At 48.1% G+C, this 20,200-nt stretch overlaps 1 protein-coding gene across 1 annotated transcript in view; it reads right to left on the reverse strand.

The window, feature by feature from the left end:
- The window catches only part of Fstl4 (follistatin like 4), a 438,866-nt gene that overhangs the window by 39,792 nt on the left and 378,874 nt on the right, over window positions 1–20,200 (reverse strand). The window contains exon 7 of the mRNA XM_021176957.3: window positions 14,328–14,494. Coding sequence (XP_021032616.1) covers window positions 14,328–14,494 — 167 coding nt within the window. The remainder of the gene's footprint in view (window positions 1–14,327; window positions 14,495–20,200) is intronic.

Genomic DNA, 20,200 nt, shown 5'->3' on the forward strand with positions numbered 1-20,200 from the left:
AGCCGCTTGCTGGGTCTAGTGCAGGGTTATTTGAGTCTCTTCCTTCCTTCCTTCCTTCCTTCCTTCCTTCCTTCCTTCCTTCCTTCCTTCCTTCCTTCCTTCTTTCTTTCTTTCTTTCTTTCTTTCTTTCTTTCTTTCTTTCTTTCTTTCTTTCTTTCTTTCTTTCTTCCTCCCTTCCTCTCTTCTTCCTCTCTTCTTCCTCTCTTCTTCCTCTCTTCCTCTCTCTCTCTCTCTCTTTCTCTCTCTCTCTCTCTCTCTTTCTTTCTTTCTTTCTTTCTTTCTTTCTTTCTTTCTTTCTTTCTTTCTTTCTTTTTTTGTTTTTCTAGACAGGGTTTCTTCTCTGTGTAGCCTTGGCTGTCCTGAAACTCACTCTGTAGACCAGACTGGCCTCAAACTCAGAAATCCGCCTGCCTCTGCCTCCCGAGTGCTGGGATTAAAGGCATGCGCCACCACACCCATTTGAGTTTTTCTTGACCCTCCTTGTCACAGTCTCATTAGAGTCCTTGAGGGTAACCTTAGGCTCCAGTGGTCCCTTCCTATGTCCCCACTTTGTCAGGGTTACTAGTTACCCATGTCACAGCATTTTGGAGGCTTAGAAGGTGTCTAGGTGAGGTGGCTGTCTAAAGTCAAACTCCCAGGGATCACCTGAGAGTGGTACCCCATTAACGTCAGCACACAGAATTTAAGAGGTTCCTCAAGTCAGGATCTGATATGTGTGCTAGCTCCCCACCATGCTCGATTGCCAGTGTTCTATATGTAGAGATAGTTAGCAGAGAAAATAGTCAGGAAAAAATGCTGCCTGTCCAGACTTGTCAACATTCCCTGAAGAGTATAACACATTAACTGTTGAGCTAGCCTCTCCAGCATGCCACACCACACACATTATGTAGGGATGGTTCAGGGGCGGGTATGTATAGGTCTGCAAATGCTGTCCCATTTTATATGAAGGACTTGAACATCTTAAATTTATATCACCTAGTTTTATCTTCTGGGAAAATGCCCAAACATACAGACACCCAGTCCCATGGGGTAGTCTGTAGGATCTATTTGAAAACACCTGCTCTCTCTTACAGCCTCTATCGTGACACCCTACACCCAGCCACCTTGGTCTCATCTGTGGAGCAGAGACCCCCCCTACCTGTCTTCCCTGCAGTGTGCTCACCCACATGGCTTCCCACAGAACAGGTTTTTTTTCAAGCAAATGCCAGAGGGCACACATCCTCACCTAGCCTGGAGGACAGTGACAATGCTGCCTTGGCCCTCCCATCGCTTCCCACTCTGCCCTTGTCTTAGGTGCCTGCCCATCCTTTACAGGATGACTGGAGTCTTCCACTTGCAGTCCCTGTCCTCTCCGTCCTTCCAAGGCTGTCACTTATCTCTATCTCCTCCAAGGGCGCTCACCTCTCACCCGACTGCCACTCCAACCCCTTCTTGTCTTCTCTGCATCACAATGCCTTGTTACTATGTTTGCCACCTGTGAAACCCACTCAAGCTGCACAAGGAGGAGGGGACACTTACAGACTCTGTGGTCCCTGCTGTGTCCCCAGAGCTGAAGCCAGCAGTTCACATTCTGTGGTGTTTATTACAGTCGCATTCTGGCTTTCTGGGAGGGAAGTCTGGGTGTCCCACTCTGGCCTACATATCTGATTGTTGATTAGCTGCGCAAGGTCAAAACGTGGGATCGGTCACAACAAAGTGGGTGGTAGAATGACAACTGGATTGGTCCTAAGTATTCGTGCATATGTACATTTGTGTACATGCAGATACATATAGGGGCAAGAGGTCCACACAGGGCAGCACCTAAGGATCTCTGCATTGGCTTGCAGCTTGCTGATGTGGCTGTGCTAGCTGGGCAGGGAACCCCAGGATCCTTCTGCCTCTTCCTTCCCAGCGCTGGGATGACAAACATACACTCCTCATGTGGCTTCACCCATGGGCTTCACCCATGGGCTCCAGGGGTTGAACTTAGGTCCTCATCAACCTTAGACACTTTACTGACTGAGCCATCTTCCCGTATAATCCTGTTCCCATGTCCTGCCTAACCCTTCTCTGTGGTGTAGCCCTCTGAGGGACTCAGTTCTTCTACATCCTCCAGGTCAGGGCTTATCCTTCTAGGATAGACTGGAGGTTTGTCTCAGGGCAGCAGCAGATAGAAATCCCTGTGCAGAACCCCAGACTGTTGACTGTGCACCCCTGAAAGGGTCTTTAGCCTCTGCCTGCTTTTCTTGCCTCTCAAGCACAAGTCCTTGTTTCCTGTAAGAGGAGCATACTCCTGGAGTAGTGAGCCAGTGTACCAGCCTGGAGGGAACCAGAGAGCTGGCCAGATGCTTCACAGCTCTTTTGTTAAGTACAGAGCACATTGTCGCCTGTGGTGTCAGCTCAGGGAGAGCCCGCCTCTGTAATAAATAAAATAATCTCTCTAGGCTAAAACAATAGACATCATATAATTACAGAACGGAATGCATATTGTTTTCTGGATATGAATACTGGCTGCAGAAATCAAATTACCTCATTGGATGTGAGAGAATTACTTTAAACATTGATTTATAAGAAGCTACATAAAACTAAGCCTGCAATCTTTCCTCTTCTGAACGCTTCCTGAGATGTGTCTGAATACTGCTATCAATGCTTCATTGCACCTCTGTAATTGTTTTTTTATGGATAGCTTTCTTCCTCTGATACATAGAAATGTATTAGCAAAATCAAAGTTCCTTCCAGAAATAAACAGATGCCAGATTAGACTATTCTTTGTATGGGTGCACATCCATTTTTGGGGGAAGAGACAATTTTACTTAAAGACATGATGTTTGTCTATTAAAAAGCGATTTTCTAAGTATTTGCCCTTATTAGAGAAAGTAATTAGATGAGACTTCGGTATTAAACAGTAGTTAAGCAGAGAGGAGGTGGGGGATGCTTCCATAGTGACACACTAGAGTCAGGAATAAGTAATGCCACAATGAGCCACCAAGGCTGAGTATCTGGTGACTCAGCACTAAACACGAGGACTCCAGGGTGACACTAAAGTTTAGCTTAACCATACTGTCAAAGTTACAAGCTGAAGCTCAGCTTGGAGACATTTACTCAGAACTTCCCAACCCTGCTCTTCCAAGAAGTGTCACTGAGGGGGCTGGAGAGATGACTCAGTGGTTAAAAGCACTGGCTGCTCTTCCAGAGGATCCAGGTTCAAGACCCACATAATAGCTCACCACCATCTCTAACTCCAGCTCCAGGAGATCTGACACTCTCTTCTGGCCTCCTGGGTACCAGACATGCACACAGTGCATACATATACATAAAGACAAAACACTACTAAACATACAAACCCAAAGAGAACCCCTGGCTCTCTTCGGGGAAGAGGGTATAAGCAGGGTTGTCTGATTCCACATTGGCTTGATTCTAGCTCCTAAAACATCACTCATCTTGTATCTTGCTAGTCAATATGTTCTCCACTGTGAGTGATGTGTGGTAGCCAATACTCAGAGACATAAGAATCACATATTTAGTGTCCAGACCAAATGGAGTTCCCATGCATGCATTGGTATAAACATACAGCATCCCTACAAACACATGTTTTGAACATGAAAAAGCCCTGAGCTCGAGCCCTAGCACTGCATGAACAGGGCATAGTATTGTATATCTATAATCCTGGCATGGCACTGGGATTATAGACAGGATCAAAAGTTCAAGTTCAAGGGGTGGGTTCATCATCAGTAGTTAAAGGCACTTAACCACACCTGATGATCTGAGTTGGATCCCTGGGACCTATATGGTGGAAGGAAAAAATCAACTCCTGCAAGTTATCCTCTCTCCTACACACACACACACACACACACACACACACACACACACACACACTCACCAACCTACCAGTTCTCTAGAGCTGGTCACTTATGTTGGGGTTGCCTATGTTGTCTTATTTCTCCCAGTTCCTCCAAGAGTAGAGCTGACACTCTACAGAGACCTGCCAAATCTGTCCTCTTGCTCAAGATCTGTTTAAAGGATCTTGCAACAACATTCTGGGTGGCCACTGAAGACTGAAGAGGGTAACTATGCAGTTGTAGGCACCCCAGGCTCCCAGGCTTGGGTTGTCCTGCCCATTTCAGGTTCAAGACCAGGAAAGGGGATCAGAGGTATGTAGAAGGCACCTCCTTCTGGAAGGAAAACTCCCAGCTTCTTTAAGACCTCGGGGTATGTGTGGTCACCGGGTGGCTTGAGTGACGACTCGCCCCTTGACTATGAGCTCAAAGAAGGTAGGTATCTCATATTTCTCCATCACTGTGTTGTCCTTGGTGAGCTGAGGAAGGAGTCATGCCCCATAACGAACTCTGGTATGACAGCTGACAGGAGGGAGGCGTGCACCTTAGCATGCTGTTCCTTATGGTATATGCCTGGAAGGAAGGCCATCAAGATTTTCCACCACTCTGGGATTGCAAGCTGGTACAACCACTCTGGAAATCAGTCTGGCGGTTCCTCAGAAAATTGGACATAGTACTACCAGAGGATCCAGCAATACCTCTCCTGGGCGTATATCCAGAAGATGTTCCAACCGGTAAGAAGGACACATGCTCCACTATGTTCATAGCAGCCCTATTTATAATAGCCAGAAGCTGGAAAGAACCCAGATGCCCCTCAACAGAGGAATGGATACAGAAAATGTGGTACATTTACACAATGGAGTACTACTCAGCTATTAAAAGGAATGAATTTATGAAATTCCTAGGCAAATGGATGGATCTGGAGGGCATCATTCTGAGTGAGGTAACATATTCACAAAGGAACTCACACAATATGTACTCACTGATAAGTGGATATTAGCCCAAAAACTTAGGATTCCCAAGATATAAGATACAATTTGTTAAACGCATGAAACTCAAGAAGAACGAAGACCAAAGTGTGGACACTGTGCCCCTTCTTGGAATTGGGAACAAAACACCCATGGAAAGAGTTACAGAGATAAAGTTTGGAGCTGTGAAGAAAGGATGGACCATCTAAAGACTGCCATATCCAGGGATCCATCCCATAATCAGCTTCCAAACGCTGACACCATTGCATACACTAGCAAGATTTTGCTGAAAGGACCCAGATATAGCTGTCTCTTGTGAGACAATGCCGGGGCCTAGCAAACACAGAAGTGGATGCTCACAGTCAGCTATTGGATGGATCACAGGGCCCCCAATGGAGGAGCTAGAGAAAGTACCCAAGGAGCTAAAGGGAACTGCAACCCCATAGGTGGATCATTATTATGAACTAACCAGTACCCCAGAGCTCTTGTCTCTAGCTGCATTTGTATCAAAAGATGGCCTAGTAGGCCATTACTGGAAAGAGAGGCCCATTGGACTTGCCAACTTTATATGCCCCAGTACAGGGGAATACCAGGGCCAAGGGGTGGGGGTGGGTGGGTGGGGGACTGGGGGGGGAGTGTATTGGGGACTTTTTGGATAGCATTGGAAATGTAATTGAGGAAATTACCTAATTAAAAAAAAAAGATTTTCCACCACTCAAAGAAACTGCTAACTCTTGCTCTCCTCTGTAGAAAGATGGCACCTAAGTCCCTAGAGTGTTCTTAGGAATCTTTGTTTATGTGGGATCTTCAGGCCAAGTGGGGACTATCTTGCTTCCTGAGGGGTTGCAGGCTAAACCAAAGTCATCTCCAGGGCAGATTATGATGAGGCTCCAGAAAGATCTCTGGACGCCAAGGACTGGCCACACTAGTGTATACTGATGATAGAAAACAGCTCATCTGGGGCTTCACTGGGAAGGGCCTCAGGAGGCAGCTTGCTTGAAACTCTCTGGATTCTCCTGATGACCTCTCCTGACAGATTTACTCCTGTATTTTCCATGCTGGAAACTGTCACCTTGGAGGCTTCCAGCTTCCAGTGGGTTCTGTGACTCCTTCTCGCAAATCACTGACCCTGAGGCTGGTTTAGGAACCCCAGAGTTAGGACTGGTTTTAGTAGTGTATGTGCATGCGTGTCTGTGTCACCTTAACTTGGTATAAAACTCACACAGGAGGTTCTGGCCCAGTTTCCTGGGTTCTGGAAAGCCATAAACAGGGGACACATGTGAACATCTGGGTGTATACATGTGCCTATGTCCCTGCCACTGGAGGCTCCTCAGAGATGTTGCTCTGAGCTTGCTTATTCTCAGAGAACAGACAATACTCCTCTGGTTGGAGTGCCATGAGGTATAACTGGCAGCTGTTGGGCCCTATGACCAGGTACCTGAGCCCCTAAGTGAGGCTTTGGATCTGTGGCTAATTGTCAGAGTGTACAAGGAATGTGAAGGGACTTGGGTATCACAATGTGCATGACAGCAAGGTATTCCTCCTCCAAGTGCACTTGGGTCACAAGTCCCCAGGTTAGGAAGGCTTAATGGGGTAATAGCCTCTGATTCCAACCTGTTCCATGATAGCCAACTACTGTCATTAGAACATTCCAAGATAACTTTTTTTTAATTACATTTTTTTTTTTTTTTGTAGGGACTAAGAGATTTTTGATCAGGATAGTCCCTCCTTGACCTGGTACTAAAAACTCTTACACACTGTTGGAAGGGGTTATAAACCAGTACAACCCATTTGGAAAAAGAGTTAGTAATAATATCTTTGCAAACTGAAAATGTCAGGGGGAGGGTCTCACTAAGTTGGTGAATGCTCGCCTAGCATCCATGAAGCCCTGGATTTGACCCCTTCCATTTCACAAACCAAGGGTAGTGGTATACGCTGGTCATCCCAGTAATCAGGAGGTGGAAGGAGGCAGGAAGATCAGATGTTCAAGGGTATTCTTAGCTACCTGAGCTATAGGATCGCCTAATTTACAACAAGCAAACCCTCTCCAAACTGAACATGTGCTTCTCCCAGAAAGTTCCCTTACAGCCTTGGGCAGATAGGAGAGCTGTGTATCTAGACGAGGGCTGCAGCATGGGCAGTGGACAAAGTCAACACAAAGTAATAATGAGACAACACTGAAGGTACTCTGGGTGGGGCACAGGGCAAGGCAGGCAGCTGTTCTGGTGTGGTCCTGGGGCTGCAGGCTCTGGAGAGCATCCTTTGGCTCCAACCTGCAGTGGCCAAGGAGGACACTGATCAGCCTCCTCCACTGGCTGGGCAGTGAGTCTGTGGGGAGTCCATGGGCTCTGCATGGAGGGTCTAGTCAGGTACTGAAGGCAGCACTGAGAGAGAGGAACAGGTGAACTGGAGGACTGTACCCAGGGATCCAATGCCAGAGGAGGCACTCGGGACAGTCGACCCACATGTCCACAAGTTGGCACACCGCAGACCTGAAACCTGGCTTCCATAACTACCCCTTTTCTTCTCTTTTTAATACAAGAGGTCTCACATGGCACAGGCTGGCTTCTGACTTGCAAACAGAAGACTTTCAACTTCTTATCTTCCTGCCTCTATTGCCTATGAGCTACGGTTACCACACCCTGTTTACGGAGTGCTGGGGATGGAACCCAGCGTTTGTGCATAACAAGACAAGCAGTCCATCCACCAACCCACATCCCCAGCCCATGGATCAATCTGGACAACACACCAATAGTGTGAATCTACCCAAAGATCAAACAAGGCAGGAGGTTTAGATGCCACCAGGGTCTGTGACCCAAGCTGGAAAGAACTGGCCCTGCCTTCAAGCACTGTTTTCCAAGAGTTTAAAACAAAATGTACCCAGGAGTTTAATGAGATGATCTTAATGCAGAATGACAGCTACTGTCTGCCGTGTGGCAAACAGCTCTCCATGCTAATCAAACGCCTCGCATCACGCCACAGTGCATTCATGACTGCTTCATACAAAGACAATAAAAATGAAATGAGTCATGAGTTCCTAAATCATTTTCTTTTTGGTCTTTTTTCTTTTTTAAATAACTCACTTCCAAAGAAACATTTGGAGAGAGCAAGCACATGCCTCATTAGAAATATTTGTTCTCAGTTTTACACAGTTTAGCCATGGGGGAACGGGAACCTTTTAACAGACTCTTCAAACAATGGCACAGATACTTGCTTCTAGTGGGCTTTGTGTCGTTGCTTTTATCACTGACTCTGCCTGCCAACAGTTGAAAGCCCCAAATAGTGAGCTTCAGTTAAAATAAAAGAAAAAGAAAAGAAGAAGGAAAAAAAAACCCACAGAAACCTCCAACCTAACAACTGAATAAAGACTGGATCTTTTACGTTATTTGAAATATACTGAGCGTGTGATAAGTCTTTAAAATCTTTAAAAGACATTTATTTATTTCACAGCAAGTATATGTGTATGCGGGTGTGTGCACTGTAGCACAGTCAGCTGTGTGTATGCAGGCCTGTACACTGTAACACAGGCATATGCATGGATGCAGGTGTGTGTACCACAGTGTGTGTGTGTTGGTGTGCACATAGGTGAGTGCAGGTGTGAAGGGCAGAGGATAACTTGAGAGTCTTGGTTATCTCCGCCTAGCACGTGGTTGCAATGATTCACCATGCTTGGCAGCAAGCCCCTGTCTTTACCCACTGAGGCACCTTGCTATCCCATATCGCCCCTCTCCTCACTTTTTTTCTTTTTTAAAGAGAAGAATCTAAGAGAGACAGGGAATGTAGTTCAGTGGTACAGTACTTGCTAAGCATGCACAAGGTCCTGGGTTTGGTCCTTAGATACACACACACACACACACACACACACACACACACACACACACACTTAGACTTTTTTTTCCTCCCGGGAATGTCCTCACTGGGGCCAGAGGGAAGTAGCTAATAAGTCAGAGCCTCATATCTGACCTCACAGCCTAATGGATGCAGCTGGCGGACCTCAGGACCTTAAGCAGGTTGGGAGGGGGGCAGCCAGAGGCAGCCCCAGGGCATGGCAATGCCAGACACTAAGTATTATGTCCTATTACTAAACCCAAAGAGTGCCACTGGGTGGCAGACTGGCTACAGGCCCCCAGGAAGCTCCTCTGAGTGTTTTAACCCCTCCCACCTTATGCAGTACTGAGGAGGGATGCAGATGCTGCGAAGAGACCAGTCCGGTACTTGCTACCACAAGGCAGGAGCAGCTGGGAGTCCATAGGAAAAATAGCACCAACACTCAGTGATTCTGCTGATCTGGTACCATCTGCAGCTTTAGGGATGCCCTGTCCCTGTTCTGTCCCCTCATTGGGCAGGTGCCATGACCCTTTGGGTGACAGGGAGAATGAAGAAGTCATGGGGTAAAGGACACATGACCCTATTCAGGCAATGACACACAGTCTGGGTTCAGGGCGTCCCTCACTCAGACTGGAGTGCTTAGAGAACCAGAAGACTGTGGTCCAGAGTGGGTTTGTATGCTTGCTTTGTGCAGACAGTGAGGCAGCATCCAACCCCCTGCCTCCGGATGCCCAGCATGGGACTAGGGGGTAACATATACAGCTAGCTGCCTTTGACATGGACCGGGCTTAGCCCCAAAGCCTGGCTCTGGGCTTGAGGAGATGGGAGGGTGCAGGACAAACTAGCCAGGGAAGGGTGAGACATGGTTCTTGTGATCTAGGCAAAAAATCAAAATGGCGGGATACACACACACACACACACACACTTAGACACACATCCCAGAGTCCAAAGTGGCTTCTTTATCACTGAGCTGTGTGGCCCTCAGGATTGGCAGACCCTGCAGGGCTCAACCTCCCCACTTTCTAATGGGACGCTAAAATGGTAGACATCTTTCTGTTCCCTAAGATATCCTTATGTCTGGGCACAGCAACTCCCTCCAGGATGAATATGCTATCATGGGCTCTGGCTGCTGGGAGACACCTGTTACTGGCATTATATGAGTGACATAGAGTTTCTGGGTCACTTGGATAGAACAGAGATAGGAAGCTCTGGCTGCAGGCTTCTGATGTTCACAGTGGGATAGCCTGTGGGGGCATCATGGCATGGGCTGGTGGTGGGGGTGGATGTGGGAGTGGGTGTGGGGATCAAGGTCTCCTCTTCTTCCTCTCCCGGACAGTTAGTGTGAACACACTCTCTGGGGGCAGCCTGACTGCAGAAGACAGCTTCTGGGTCAGTGACAGTAGCCGTAGGTCCCTGAGGGTTGAGGTGAGTGGAGCTCGGGGCCAGATCTGAGACAGGAGAAAGATAGCTATTTCAGTAAAGAAACCAATAGGTGATCTGGAAGTAACTCAAGTGCAGGCCAAATGTCACTGGCTCCAGGGACCTTGGGTTGGAGCGGAAACCATCACTTCCCCTTCGAGAGGGAGGCACACTGTAACCTGGGAACCTCTTGCAAGGGCTGCTGTAGCTGGCACTCTGGCCTGCTGCTTCTTCAGGGTGTGGCACGCCTTCTTTTAGGGTTGTCTGCTCTTATAAGCTGCTTGGGGTGAAGCTATATACATATGAGGTACTGGTGTGGGCAGTACTTCAGCAGAGGCCCTGAAGGGTCCAGGTTGGACTTTCTGACAAGGTGAAAGTCCTATCAATGGAGCCGTAGCCACATGGAGGAGAATCACGGTAGCCACTCGGAATGTGTCCTGGGTGAACTTAGAGAGGCCCATGTTACCTGGGACTCTACTTAGAGACACGTTCAAGTTTAGGTTGGAAAGTCTCTGGTCCTGTGAAACGGCTGCATTTGGTCACATTACTCTGTGGCCAAAACCCAGTAGCTCCCCTGAGTCTATGGGGAGCTAACATTAAGGCTGCTAACATTAACATTCCAGGCCTTGTGGGGGTCTCTCCACAGCTGGGGCCCTTTCTACTACTCTCTCTTGCTTTTCCTGGTTGCAGGAAGCTCCATTCAGGGCCGTTCCTTTCTGCAGTCCTTCCAACAGGTGTTCATAGAAGTCCTGGCCCTTCCAGTGTGCCGGGGACAGCATCTTTGCTCTGCTCTGGGCCCCAGCACGGGGCTTTTGCGGCTCACTGGCACTTTGTAAGCAAATCAATGTTAAAATGATGACTGGCAGGCAGGGTGTGGTGCTCTCTGCAGAACACAGGCGGCTCATCGCTCGCCTCCGGGCTAGAGAGGAGCATTGACTTTCTGATCAAATATTATTCTGATGCGCAAGGCATCTTTGATGTTTGCAAGTCAGAAAAGTTTAATTACATGTGTCATTAGGATGGCATTCTCTAATAGCTCTGTGACTGAATTCATTAACAGAATCCTTAACAGATAAGACAAGACAAATTAATATTTTGTTGCCCATGAAAGCGTCTCATTAAGAGAGTAGTGGAAAAGTGATTAATATTTTCTTGCCAATCAAGATGTCTCATACAAATGACAAAGGAAGGAGCCCCACACCTTTTTGTGTCTTCTAATCTCTCTGCGTTGGGTTTGGAAGGCTGATCCGCTCCCTTGGTTGGAAGCCATGTTGGGTACCAGGCATGAATCACAACTCTGTTGGTTGTATTTCAGCATTCACAGTGGCGGGGGCAGTGAATGCTGAGATAGATGGCTGAGAGGCTCTGAAAACCCTGAGAACCTTAGAGTCTTTGGTCCTCGCTGGCTGTTCTCCCCTGGCCAACTCTTGTTTCATAAATGCCCCAGGCCTTCTAAGGATCTGGCTGTTGCTCCCTTTGGCCTGACTTTGGTCCCCTCCTTCCTTTCCTGAGAGGGAGGGAGAGGCTGCTGCAAACCCTTCTGGGTATCAGGTACTGATCTGGGTGTTTCCCACACATGGTCAACTTAATATTAATAATGTTATTATTAATAATAATGAATAATGAAAATGAAGGTGATAATGATGTTCATAGAGTTGTCTCTGCTGAGAACATTCCATGCATCTCGTCTCTGTAAATCTATAAGGGACGTACCATCTCTCATTTAGCTCCATATCACAGATGAGGAACCCTGAGACTTACAAAGGTCAGGGGCCCTTTGCAAGGCCACTCAATTAAGTGATAAGCTGAGACTCAAACCTAGGTCCCTTTGAGCCCACAGCCTACGTTCTTCATTAGTAGGTGGTGCTCCCCTCTCCCTGATGTAGAGGAGACAACCACTGTGGGCATTGTGTGAGTGCACTTGCATGTAGTGAGGACCCCCGTGGAGCAGGTGCCGCCTGTTTGCAGGCTACCAACTCAACCATGAGCAAGTGTTTCTGGGGAGGTAACGAGGGACCATTAATCTCTGGTTGCACCCACAATTATCCAAATTGCTAACCTGATTTGAAAAGGAGAAATGCAATCGAGTTGGTGCTGGAGGCATGTTTGAGTAATTTAATTAACTGATGGCAAGTGCACTAAGGAGCGTTTGCCTCTGCTTTTATTTCTGATGTGTTTAAATAGAGCACCAAGCAACGCTCGGGAGGTTAGTCAGTCACCAGTGGCCCCGGCTTAGCGAGGAGGAGACAGTCACAGCGGCCAAAGTCATTTGTGAATGGATGCTAATTATGAGAGGTGCTGTATACACAAGCTCACATATTCAACACACACACACACACACACACACACACACACACACACACACACACACACACACACACACGACACTGAATTTTCTTGCTATGATCTCAGGAAAAGCCTGGCCATCTTGGATCCAGAGGATGAAGGGATCAAGGATTCTACTCATTGAGTGTCTACCAGGCACCCACCAGGGCAGTGCTTCACCGACACTCAGAGATGGAGGAGAGAGGATACTGGCTGTCCTCATCACATAGGGGAAACCTCAGGGAAATAACCCTGCCTGGTGTGACAAGATGGTTGAGGACATTCCTTAGCCGGATCTGCCAGCTTAGAAACTCCAGAGTGGTCACCCTTTTCTAGCTGTTTCTCCTACGAGCTGCAGGTTTTACCCAGAGGGGCCCAGAGTCTTGACTCTCCACTCTAATGGCACCTATTCTTTGGGCTGGACCTCTTACACCATGATAGACTCAGCACTGAAGGATCTTCAGATCATGGGGTTAGCTGACATCTTGAGGCTGGCTGCACTGTTGACCACAGTCTCTGCTTGTGTTTGCATGTCCCCAGGGACAGGAGGCTTACTCTGCCATGAGACAGACTCAATGGCAGCGATGGCAAACCATCTCATGAGCTCAGATCAGCCTCTTTTGTGGTCACATGGTTCAGGTCAGGTCCCTCTCTTCCCCACCCCCATTCTACTTCCTTATAGATCTGACCATTCATCCCGTGAATCTTCCTTTTCTGACACAAGCATCCTATTGTGGACCCACTGTTCTGTCTTGAGTCAAGAAGACCAGGGCAGTCTCCTCTGCTTGAAAACTGTACTCCTCTTATTTTAGCCCAAGACCCACAGCTACCCCAGCATCTCCCCAACATGGGTAGCATTGCTGATGTCTGGGTCGCCACATCAACCCTCTGCCAAAGCTAGACCATTTGATATATTAGACCACACCTTCTTGAAGTTCAGTTCAAGGGATGGGCTTCCCAGGTTGCTTTCTTAGAGATACATTTACCAGGGACCAGCAGGCCCAGGGATTCCTCAAAATCACAAAGCACTGGTTCTTCAGGGTGCAGAAGTATTCCTATTGGTCACACCATGTGAACTCACCCACCTGCTCTCTTCTGATGAGGAATGTGTATGTGAGTATGTATGGTGTGTTCTGTGCTGTGTTGTGTTGTGTTTTGTTGTGTTGTGTGTATGGTGTATGTGTGCATGATGTATGGGTTTTGTGTGTGTCATGTAGTGATGTGTGTATGTCTCTGTGTGCCTGTGTGTGGTATGTGTATATGTGTGCATGTGTGTGAATGTTGGGTGTATGGGTTTATATGTACAGAAGCTCTCACAGTTGGCATCAGTTTGTAAATGCCTTTGGACACTGTGATTGGTTCCATGCTAAGCCAGGGCTACTCGTGACTGAATAACCTACATGTCTGTCTGGGGAAGAGAGGTAGCTTGAAGGTCTTTGAATCTGCATGTACTTACCCCACGAAGATCCTCAAAGCAAGCTTCCTCTGGCCTCACTTGTCACCTCCCACCTCATCTGTCACATACCTTCCCTTCAGCCAGTCACCCTGCTCACTTTTGCCTTCTATAGGGACCACCCTTCTGCCCATCTAGTAGAGAGACGGAGTCCCCTCCTTGTAACTACATCTCTCTCTGGCTCTGAAGCCTTCTGCCTGGCTGTGCTCTCTGGCAGCTTATGACCCATTCCTGTGAGGGATGAGAGTGCGCTCACACAGAATATTCCTCTCCAGATACCAGGCTTAGGGCCTTTGGTAAAACAGGGCCCGGGCCATGTGCCTCCCAGTCAATATCCCCTGTGACTACATATGACTATCATCGGGATGGTAACTGTCATTCATCGCATCCTTTTCATTCAGGGACTCTAAAGCTCTCAGGCTGAGTATGGACCTATTAAAAGAAAGCCCTCTGCCACTACTGCCACATGGTGCCCCACACGTTGGCATCCCCAGGACATACTCGGACATACATACTTACATTGATGTCTTCCAGGCCTAGGAAGCTCAGAGTGAGCCCATTGCGTTTCCAGATGATTGGTGGCCTCAGGTCTCCACGAATAGCACAGGTCAGCACTGTGCTCAGGCCCACGGTCACGGTGGTCACACTGACCTTGTCCTCAGGGGCGAGGCTCAGCTGAATCACCTCTGTAGAAGGACAGGAGAGAGTGGTCAGAGGCAGACACAGAGGTCAAATCCCAACTCTAGGTAAGCAGTTATGGATTCACTCAAGGGCAGGGCCAAAGGAAGCTTTGGGTCCCCCAGAAATGGTTTATAATGTGCCAGCTAAATACACTGATAGACATCCTCGCTGGGTGATCAGTTACAATGATGTCTAATATCAGAAAGGTCCCATGTGTCAAAGCCAGTCAGGAACCTGGAACATCTGGGCCACGGGTGCGTGAGTGGACTTGAAAACACCGGTTGCCAGGGCCCATAAGGTACACCCAGCAGAGAAATCACACAGCCAGTTGTGGGGTATGCTGCCTGGAGGGCTCTGGCTTAATGAAGTTGGAACCTGCTAGGTACGGTCAAGGTCTGTTGGTGAGCCGACAGGTATGTCGTCCATCTGGGGGTAGCTTTAAAGGTTGCGCTGTCTGAGGTCTGGAGAACGAACTGGCTGACCTTTGAAAGTCTGTTTCTGTCTGAAGATTCACTGAGCTTGGATTTGGATTTCTGTTCTGTGACGATGCACTGGGGCCTTTCATTATGCATGTATGTATGTATTTATTTATTTATTTATTTTTCTCAGTGTACTTCAGGCAGGTCAAATTATGAATCCTTGTCATTTTTGCTTGCTAACTGGCATGGAGACTGGTCACTCTTTAGGCAAACATAGAAGGATGCAAAATATTTCCACCCCCTCAGGCTTTCTGAAACTCTTAGGATTTATGAAAAATTAATCGAATCCAGGCTGCTCAGTGCAAACACGGGACTAGGCTAAGGTGGAGGGAATCTAACAGGTGTCCCCTGCTCTTTCTCTATGTCCTCTCAGGAGCCAGGGAGGCAGGTTGGCTCCGGGATGGGTATGTGTGTCTGTATACAGTCTAAAGTGCTGGCAAAACTGTAAGGTGCTATGCTATCTCGCTATGCCGTTGTATCGGTACATACATCCCCTGACGGATATATCCTTCAAAGTGTTGGAAACAAAGCATAAACTGGGAACTGAGCTCTGTGGGATGCTGGGAGCCAGGAGCTGGAGTGGCAGCACCTTGGGCTGTGCATCTGGGCAGCATGCTCTCTTGCCAGGATTTGGGGGAAGGGAGCAGGACAGAAAAGAGGCGCAGGCTTAGCATTGAAGTGTGTGAGTTGCAAGCAGGTGCCTCACGTCAGATCTGCAGCAGCTACATCCCTTCCTTGCCACTTAGCAGCCCTGCCCTGGGCCTGCAAAGACAATCAAGCTGTACACAAGGCGTTCCCTCGGCGTGTGTTGGATGGATGGGTGAACAACAGAGAAAATGAAAATAAAGGAGCTCAAGAGCCGAGGGGCCGGCGGGGAGGGGCGGTCACTCCGAGGAAAAATGTGACTGGAGTGAAGGAGCCAGTGCGAGGAGAGATAAGCACCAGGTGATGGATGCGGACGCAGGCGGCATAATATTTTACAAACATTATAGCAGTGCATTTCAAGTTTCCTCTTAAATCACGGTCTGCCTGTTGCCCTCCCACCTCCAGGCCATGAGTGTTACTGCTCAGGGTAGGGAAAGAGAGGGTGCAGACTGTGCGGCAAGACCAAGAACCTGGCTTTGCAGACTTGGAGGATGGGGAGGAGGGTGTGATAGGAAGGGGTGAGGAAGGGAGGGAAGGAGGCAGGAGAGAAGGAGAGAGGGAGAGAGAGGGAAGAGAGAGGGGGGAGAGAAAGAGGGAGAGAGAAAAAAGGAAGAGAGAAAAGGAGGAAAGGAAGAAAGGAGAGAGACACAGAGAGACACAGAGAGATACAGAGAGACACACACAGAGACAGACAGACAGACACACAGAGAGAGACAGATAGAGAGACAGACAGACACACAGAGATAGGCAGACAAAGAGGCAGAGAGAGACAGAGAGACAGATAGAGACAGACATACAGAGAGACACAGATAGACACACAGAGACAGACAGACACATACAGAGAGAGAGACAGACAGACACAGACAGACAGGCAGACAGACACATACAGAGAGAGACAGATAGACACAGACAGATAGGCAGACACACACACACACACACACACACACACACACACACACAGAGAGAGAGAGAGAGAGAGAGAGAGAGAGAGAGAGAGAGAGAGAGAGAGAGAGAGAATGAATGAGAATGAAAATCTGATGGAACTATTGTGCAGATCCTACTGAGCTCTGGGGTCCTTGGGGCTCAGGTGCCAGGGTTCTCAGCTGGAGAAAGGAGCTCTTCCTCATTGGATGGCCACTGTGCTCTGGGAGCAAGAAGATGGAGGCAATGGTGCTTTTGCCCCGGGGAACTATGGGAGTAAGAAGTCTCCCAGGTATATAGAGGAAGGGATCCTGAGGGACTTTGAAAGATACTGCACACTCCTATAGCAGTCTGCTCCCAACATCCTGTGAGCTGGATCAAAGCCTGAAGATGTGCTAGTGGCCTAGAGTTGTGGGAGCCTTGGCTTGGATGGGGGCAGGGCTGACCTTTGTAGCCTGGAGGTCCCTCTGGTTAGAACTAGGGGGAGCAGGAGAGAGGCCAGGCTTCTTCCCTGGAAGCCAGCCTGGAGGGCGGCTGGGACGAAGCTGCACACAGAAGCTCTCTGTTTATACCCGGAACATCCATGCCTATGGACTGTGTGGAATGGTAGGCATGAGCCAGGCTTACCAATGGAGGGATTTTCAGTTGTATCTTTCTCAGTGCCTCAGGAGAAGAAGTGAGGCTAGGCACTAAAGAGATCACCACTCTCTGCATCAACCTCCATCAAGACTAGAAAGATGGGCCAAGCGATCATTACAGAGTTTGCAGGAGACAAGGCTTCTCCTGGTCCCTCGAGCTCCACTTCTCTGCTGTGATTTCCCCAGATGCCTGCATCACATCCCTAGGTAACTAGCACACAGTGGTGCCCCTCTGTTTAGACCTCTGTGGACTCTTGTGAGTATAGTGGACATCCTTGAGGCTTCTGTGAGGCCTTCCAAGATAAGGAGGGGCCTGGGAATCTTAAGTGAGGCAGTGCAAAGCAGAGGATGAGAGGCAGGCAATCTGATGGTTAGAACTATCAGATTAGAGCTCTGATGGGTTAGAGCTCTGGACGGCCAGTACTGACTTTCATGTAGGATAGGGCTCCAACAAGAACTCTAGAATCCCCTTCTTTTTGGGACCCCCAGGGCCCCAACTTCCACAAAAGGTCTGGTAGAGCCTAGAACATAGGACCAAATACAAACAAGGCAAACATCTTGGGGTCAGGGCAGTGGGAACCTTCTGTGACCCTCTTGGCTCAGTGGCTGGGTGATGGATGCATCTTTGTCGGTTGAGGTCCTCATCATTTGTATGTATGAAGACATAGACTTTGTGCAGGAAAAACTCGTGCAAAATTAGAATGCGCAAGTACCCGCAAAACCATCGTAATTCTGCTCCTGTCAGCTACACAAATATTAACCAAACAGCAAATATTTGGATCATTTAAAGTTTAATTAAATGAATGTTTTATTGGATTTAATTCGTGTCAATATTCCCCAGCTCCTTTTAAAATTCTAAAGAGATTTATGGTTACTGAGCCTTCCTCTCCCACCCTGGTTTCTTTATTTACTGTTCAGCAGGCTTTCCCTGGCAGCCCCTGCTTCCAGGATAAGTGAGAAGACCAGGCAAGTTAGCATTCTGGGATAAACTTGGGGGTGGGAGCAGTCAGGAGCTGGGGTTCAAGTGGACAGGACAGGACCCCTTATCTCTGAACCTGGCTCAACTTCTGAGAAGTGGGCAGGTTCCTTCCTTTCCTTAGTCTTCAATGTACATATCAATGAAATGAAAAAATTTGGCTAGGAAGCCAAGGGGCTCACTGTCAGTTATTTTTCTCATTGTGAATAAATATGGACAAGAAACTGCTTGTGGTGGTTTGAATACGCTTGGCCCAGGGCGTGGCATTATTAGGAGGTGTGGCCTTGTTGGAGGAAGTATGTCACTGTGGTGGTGGGCAATGAGACCCTCCTCCTAGCAACCGGGAAGACAGCAGTCTTCTGTTTGCCTTTGGAACAAGATGTAGAACAAGATGTAGAACAGCTCTGAGTAGACAGCGCCTCCAGCGCCAAGTCTGCCTAGATGCTGCCATGCTTCCTGCCTTCATGATAATGGACTGAACCTCTGAACCTGTAAGCTAGCTCTAATTAAATGTCCTTTATAAGAGTTGCCTTGGTCATAGTGTTGCTTATAGCTGTAAAACACAAACTAAGACACTGCTTAAGGTGGGAGGCTTTATTTTTGCTTATGGTTTGAGAAGGGATGTAGCCCACCATGCTGGGAAAAAGCTCTGTAGCGGAAAGCACTGGATACATTGTGTGTGAAAGCACTGGATACATTGTGTCTGGAAGCAGGAAGCAGAGAGAGACAAATTCTGATGCTCAGCTTGTGGTCTCTTTTTCTCCCCCACTCTGGGGACCTCCCCCATTCTGGGGACATATTCCCCCCCCCCCTGCTGATGGGGAGTTGCTCACATTCCTCATTGCTCATAATGTGGTGGTCTGAATGAGAAGCAGCTCCCATTGGCTAGGTAGGGGCTTTGAATACTTGGTTCTCAGTAGGTGGTGCTATTTGAGGAAGTTTAGGTGGTGCATCTTTGCTGGAAGTACATCACCAGGGATGGGATCTGAGATCCAGTACCCTGGCCCTGCTCTTAGTTTGCTCTGTACTTTATGCTTGAGTTTGGAGCCAAGAGCTCTCAGCTCACTGCCATGCCTCCCCACCATGGTGGACTGATATCCCTCTGGAACCGTAGGCCAAAATAAACTCTTTCTTCCATAAGTTGCTTTTGGTTTTGGTCATGTTTTATCATAGCAACAGGGATGTAACTAACACATGCCTCTCCGGTTACACCTCTCTGGAAACATTCTCACAGACATAGTCAGAGGTGTGTCTCCTAGGTGGGTCTACAATGAATCAAGCTAATAGTGGCTAAGTACCACCTATAAGCTGTTAGATTCTACAGCTCTGAGTAGACAGTTCTGAGTGGATGCCCCTGCAGAGCCCCTTCATCCTGCAGGTGGTACCACCTGGTTTGCATCCTTACCCTCCAGGGTTTTCTGTCTCTGCTCTTTGCCCATTTGCTCATGTCTTGAGTAGAAGCACCAGGGATTGTCAGGCCTCCAAAGAGCTTCCCCCATGATGCCTCTCTTCTTACTCAGGGGCTTCCAACAGCTTTCTACATGGCCCTCTCGTATTGTGGTTTCAATGTGAAGTGTCAGCTTTAGCAGGTGGAGTCTTCCTAGGGAAAGTGGGTCACCAAGGAGGGCCCTCAGGCCTTATAGCCCCGCCCTACTTCCTGTTAACTCTGCTATCTTCTGGCTGGCTTCCTGCCCTTGCTGCTATGGCTTTATGCCTTGAAGCCACAGCTTCCCTGTCATGATGGAACAATCCTCTTGACTTGTAAGCTGTAATAAACCCTTCCTTTCTCAAGTTTCTTGTCAGGCATTTCACGATAGTAATAAGAAGAATACTATGCTCCTAATATAATTAATGCCCCTTCCTTCTGTAAGTTTCTATCGCCCCTTCCAGAACAAAGCTATCAGTGGTCCTCTGTCAACCACACATGCAGAATTTAGAAGAGTCCCTAATCCTATACCTACTCTGTCTTGGACATTATGCACTAGCTGCTTTCCTACTCCTTGTATTTAAAAGTGTGTGTGTGTGTGTGTGTGTGTGTGTGTGTGTGTGTGT

This window comes from Mus caroli, unplaced genomic scaffold, assembly GCF_978045245.1.
Source record: "Mus caroli unplaced genomic scaffold, Mus_caroli_1 scaffold_13, whole genome shotgun sequence".
NCBI classification, from domain to species: domain Eukaryota; kingdom Metazoa; phylum Chordata; class Mammalia; order Rodentia; family Muridae; genus Mus; species Mus caroli.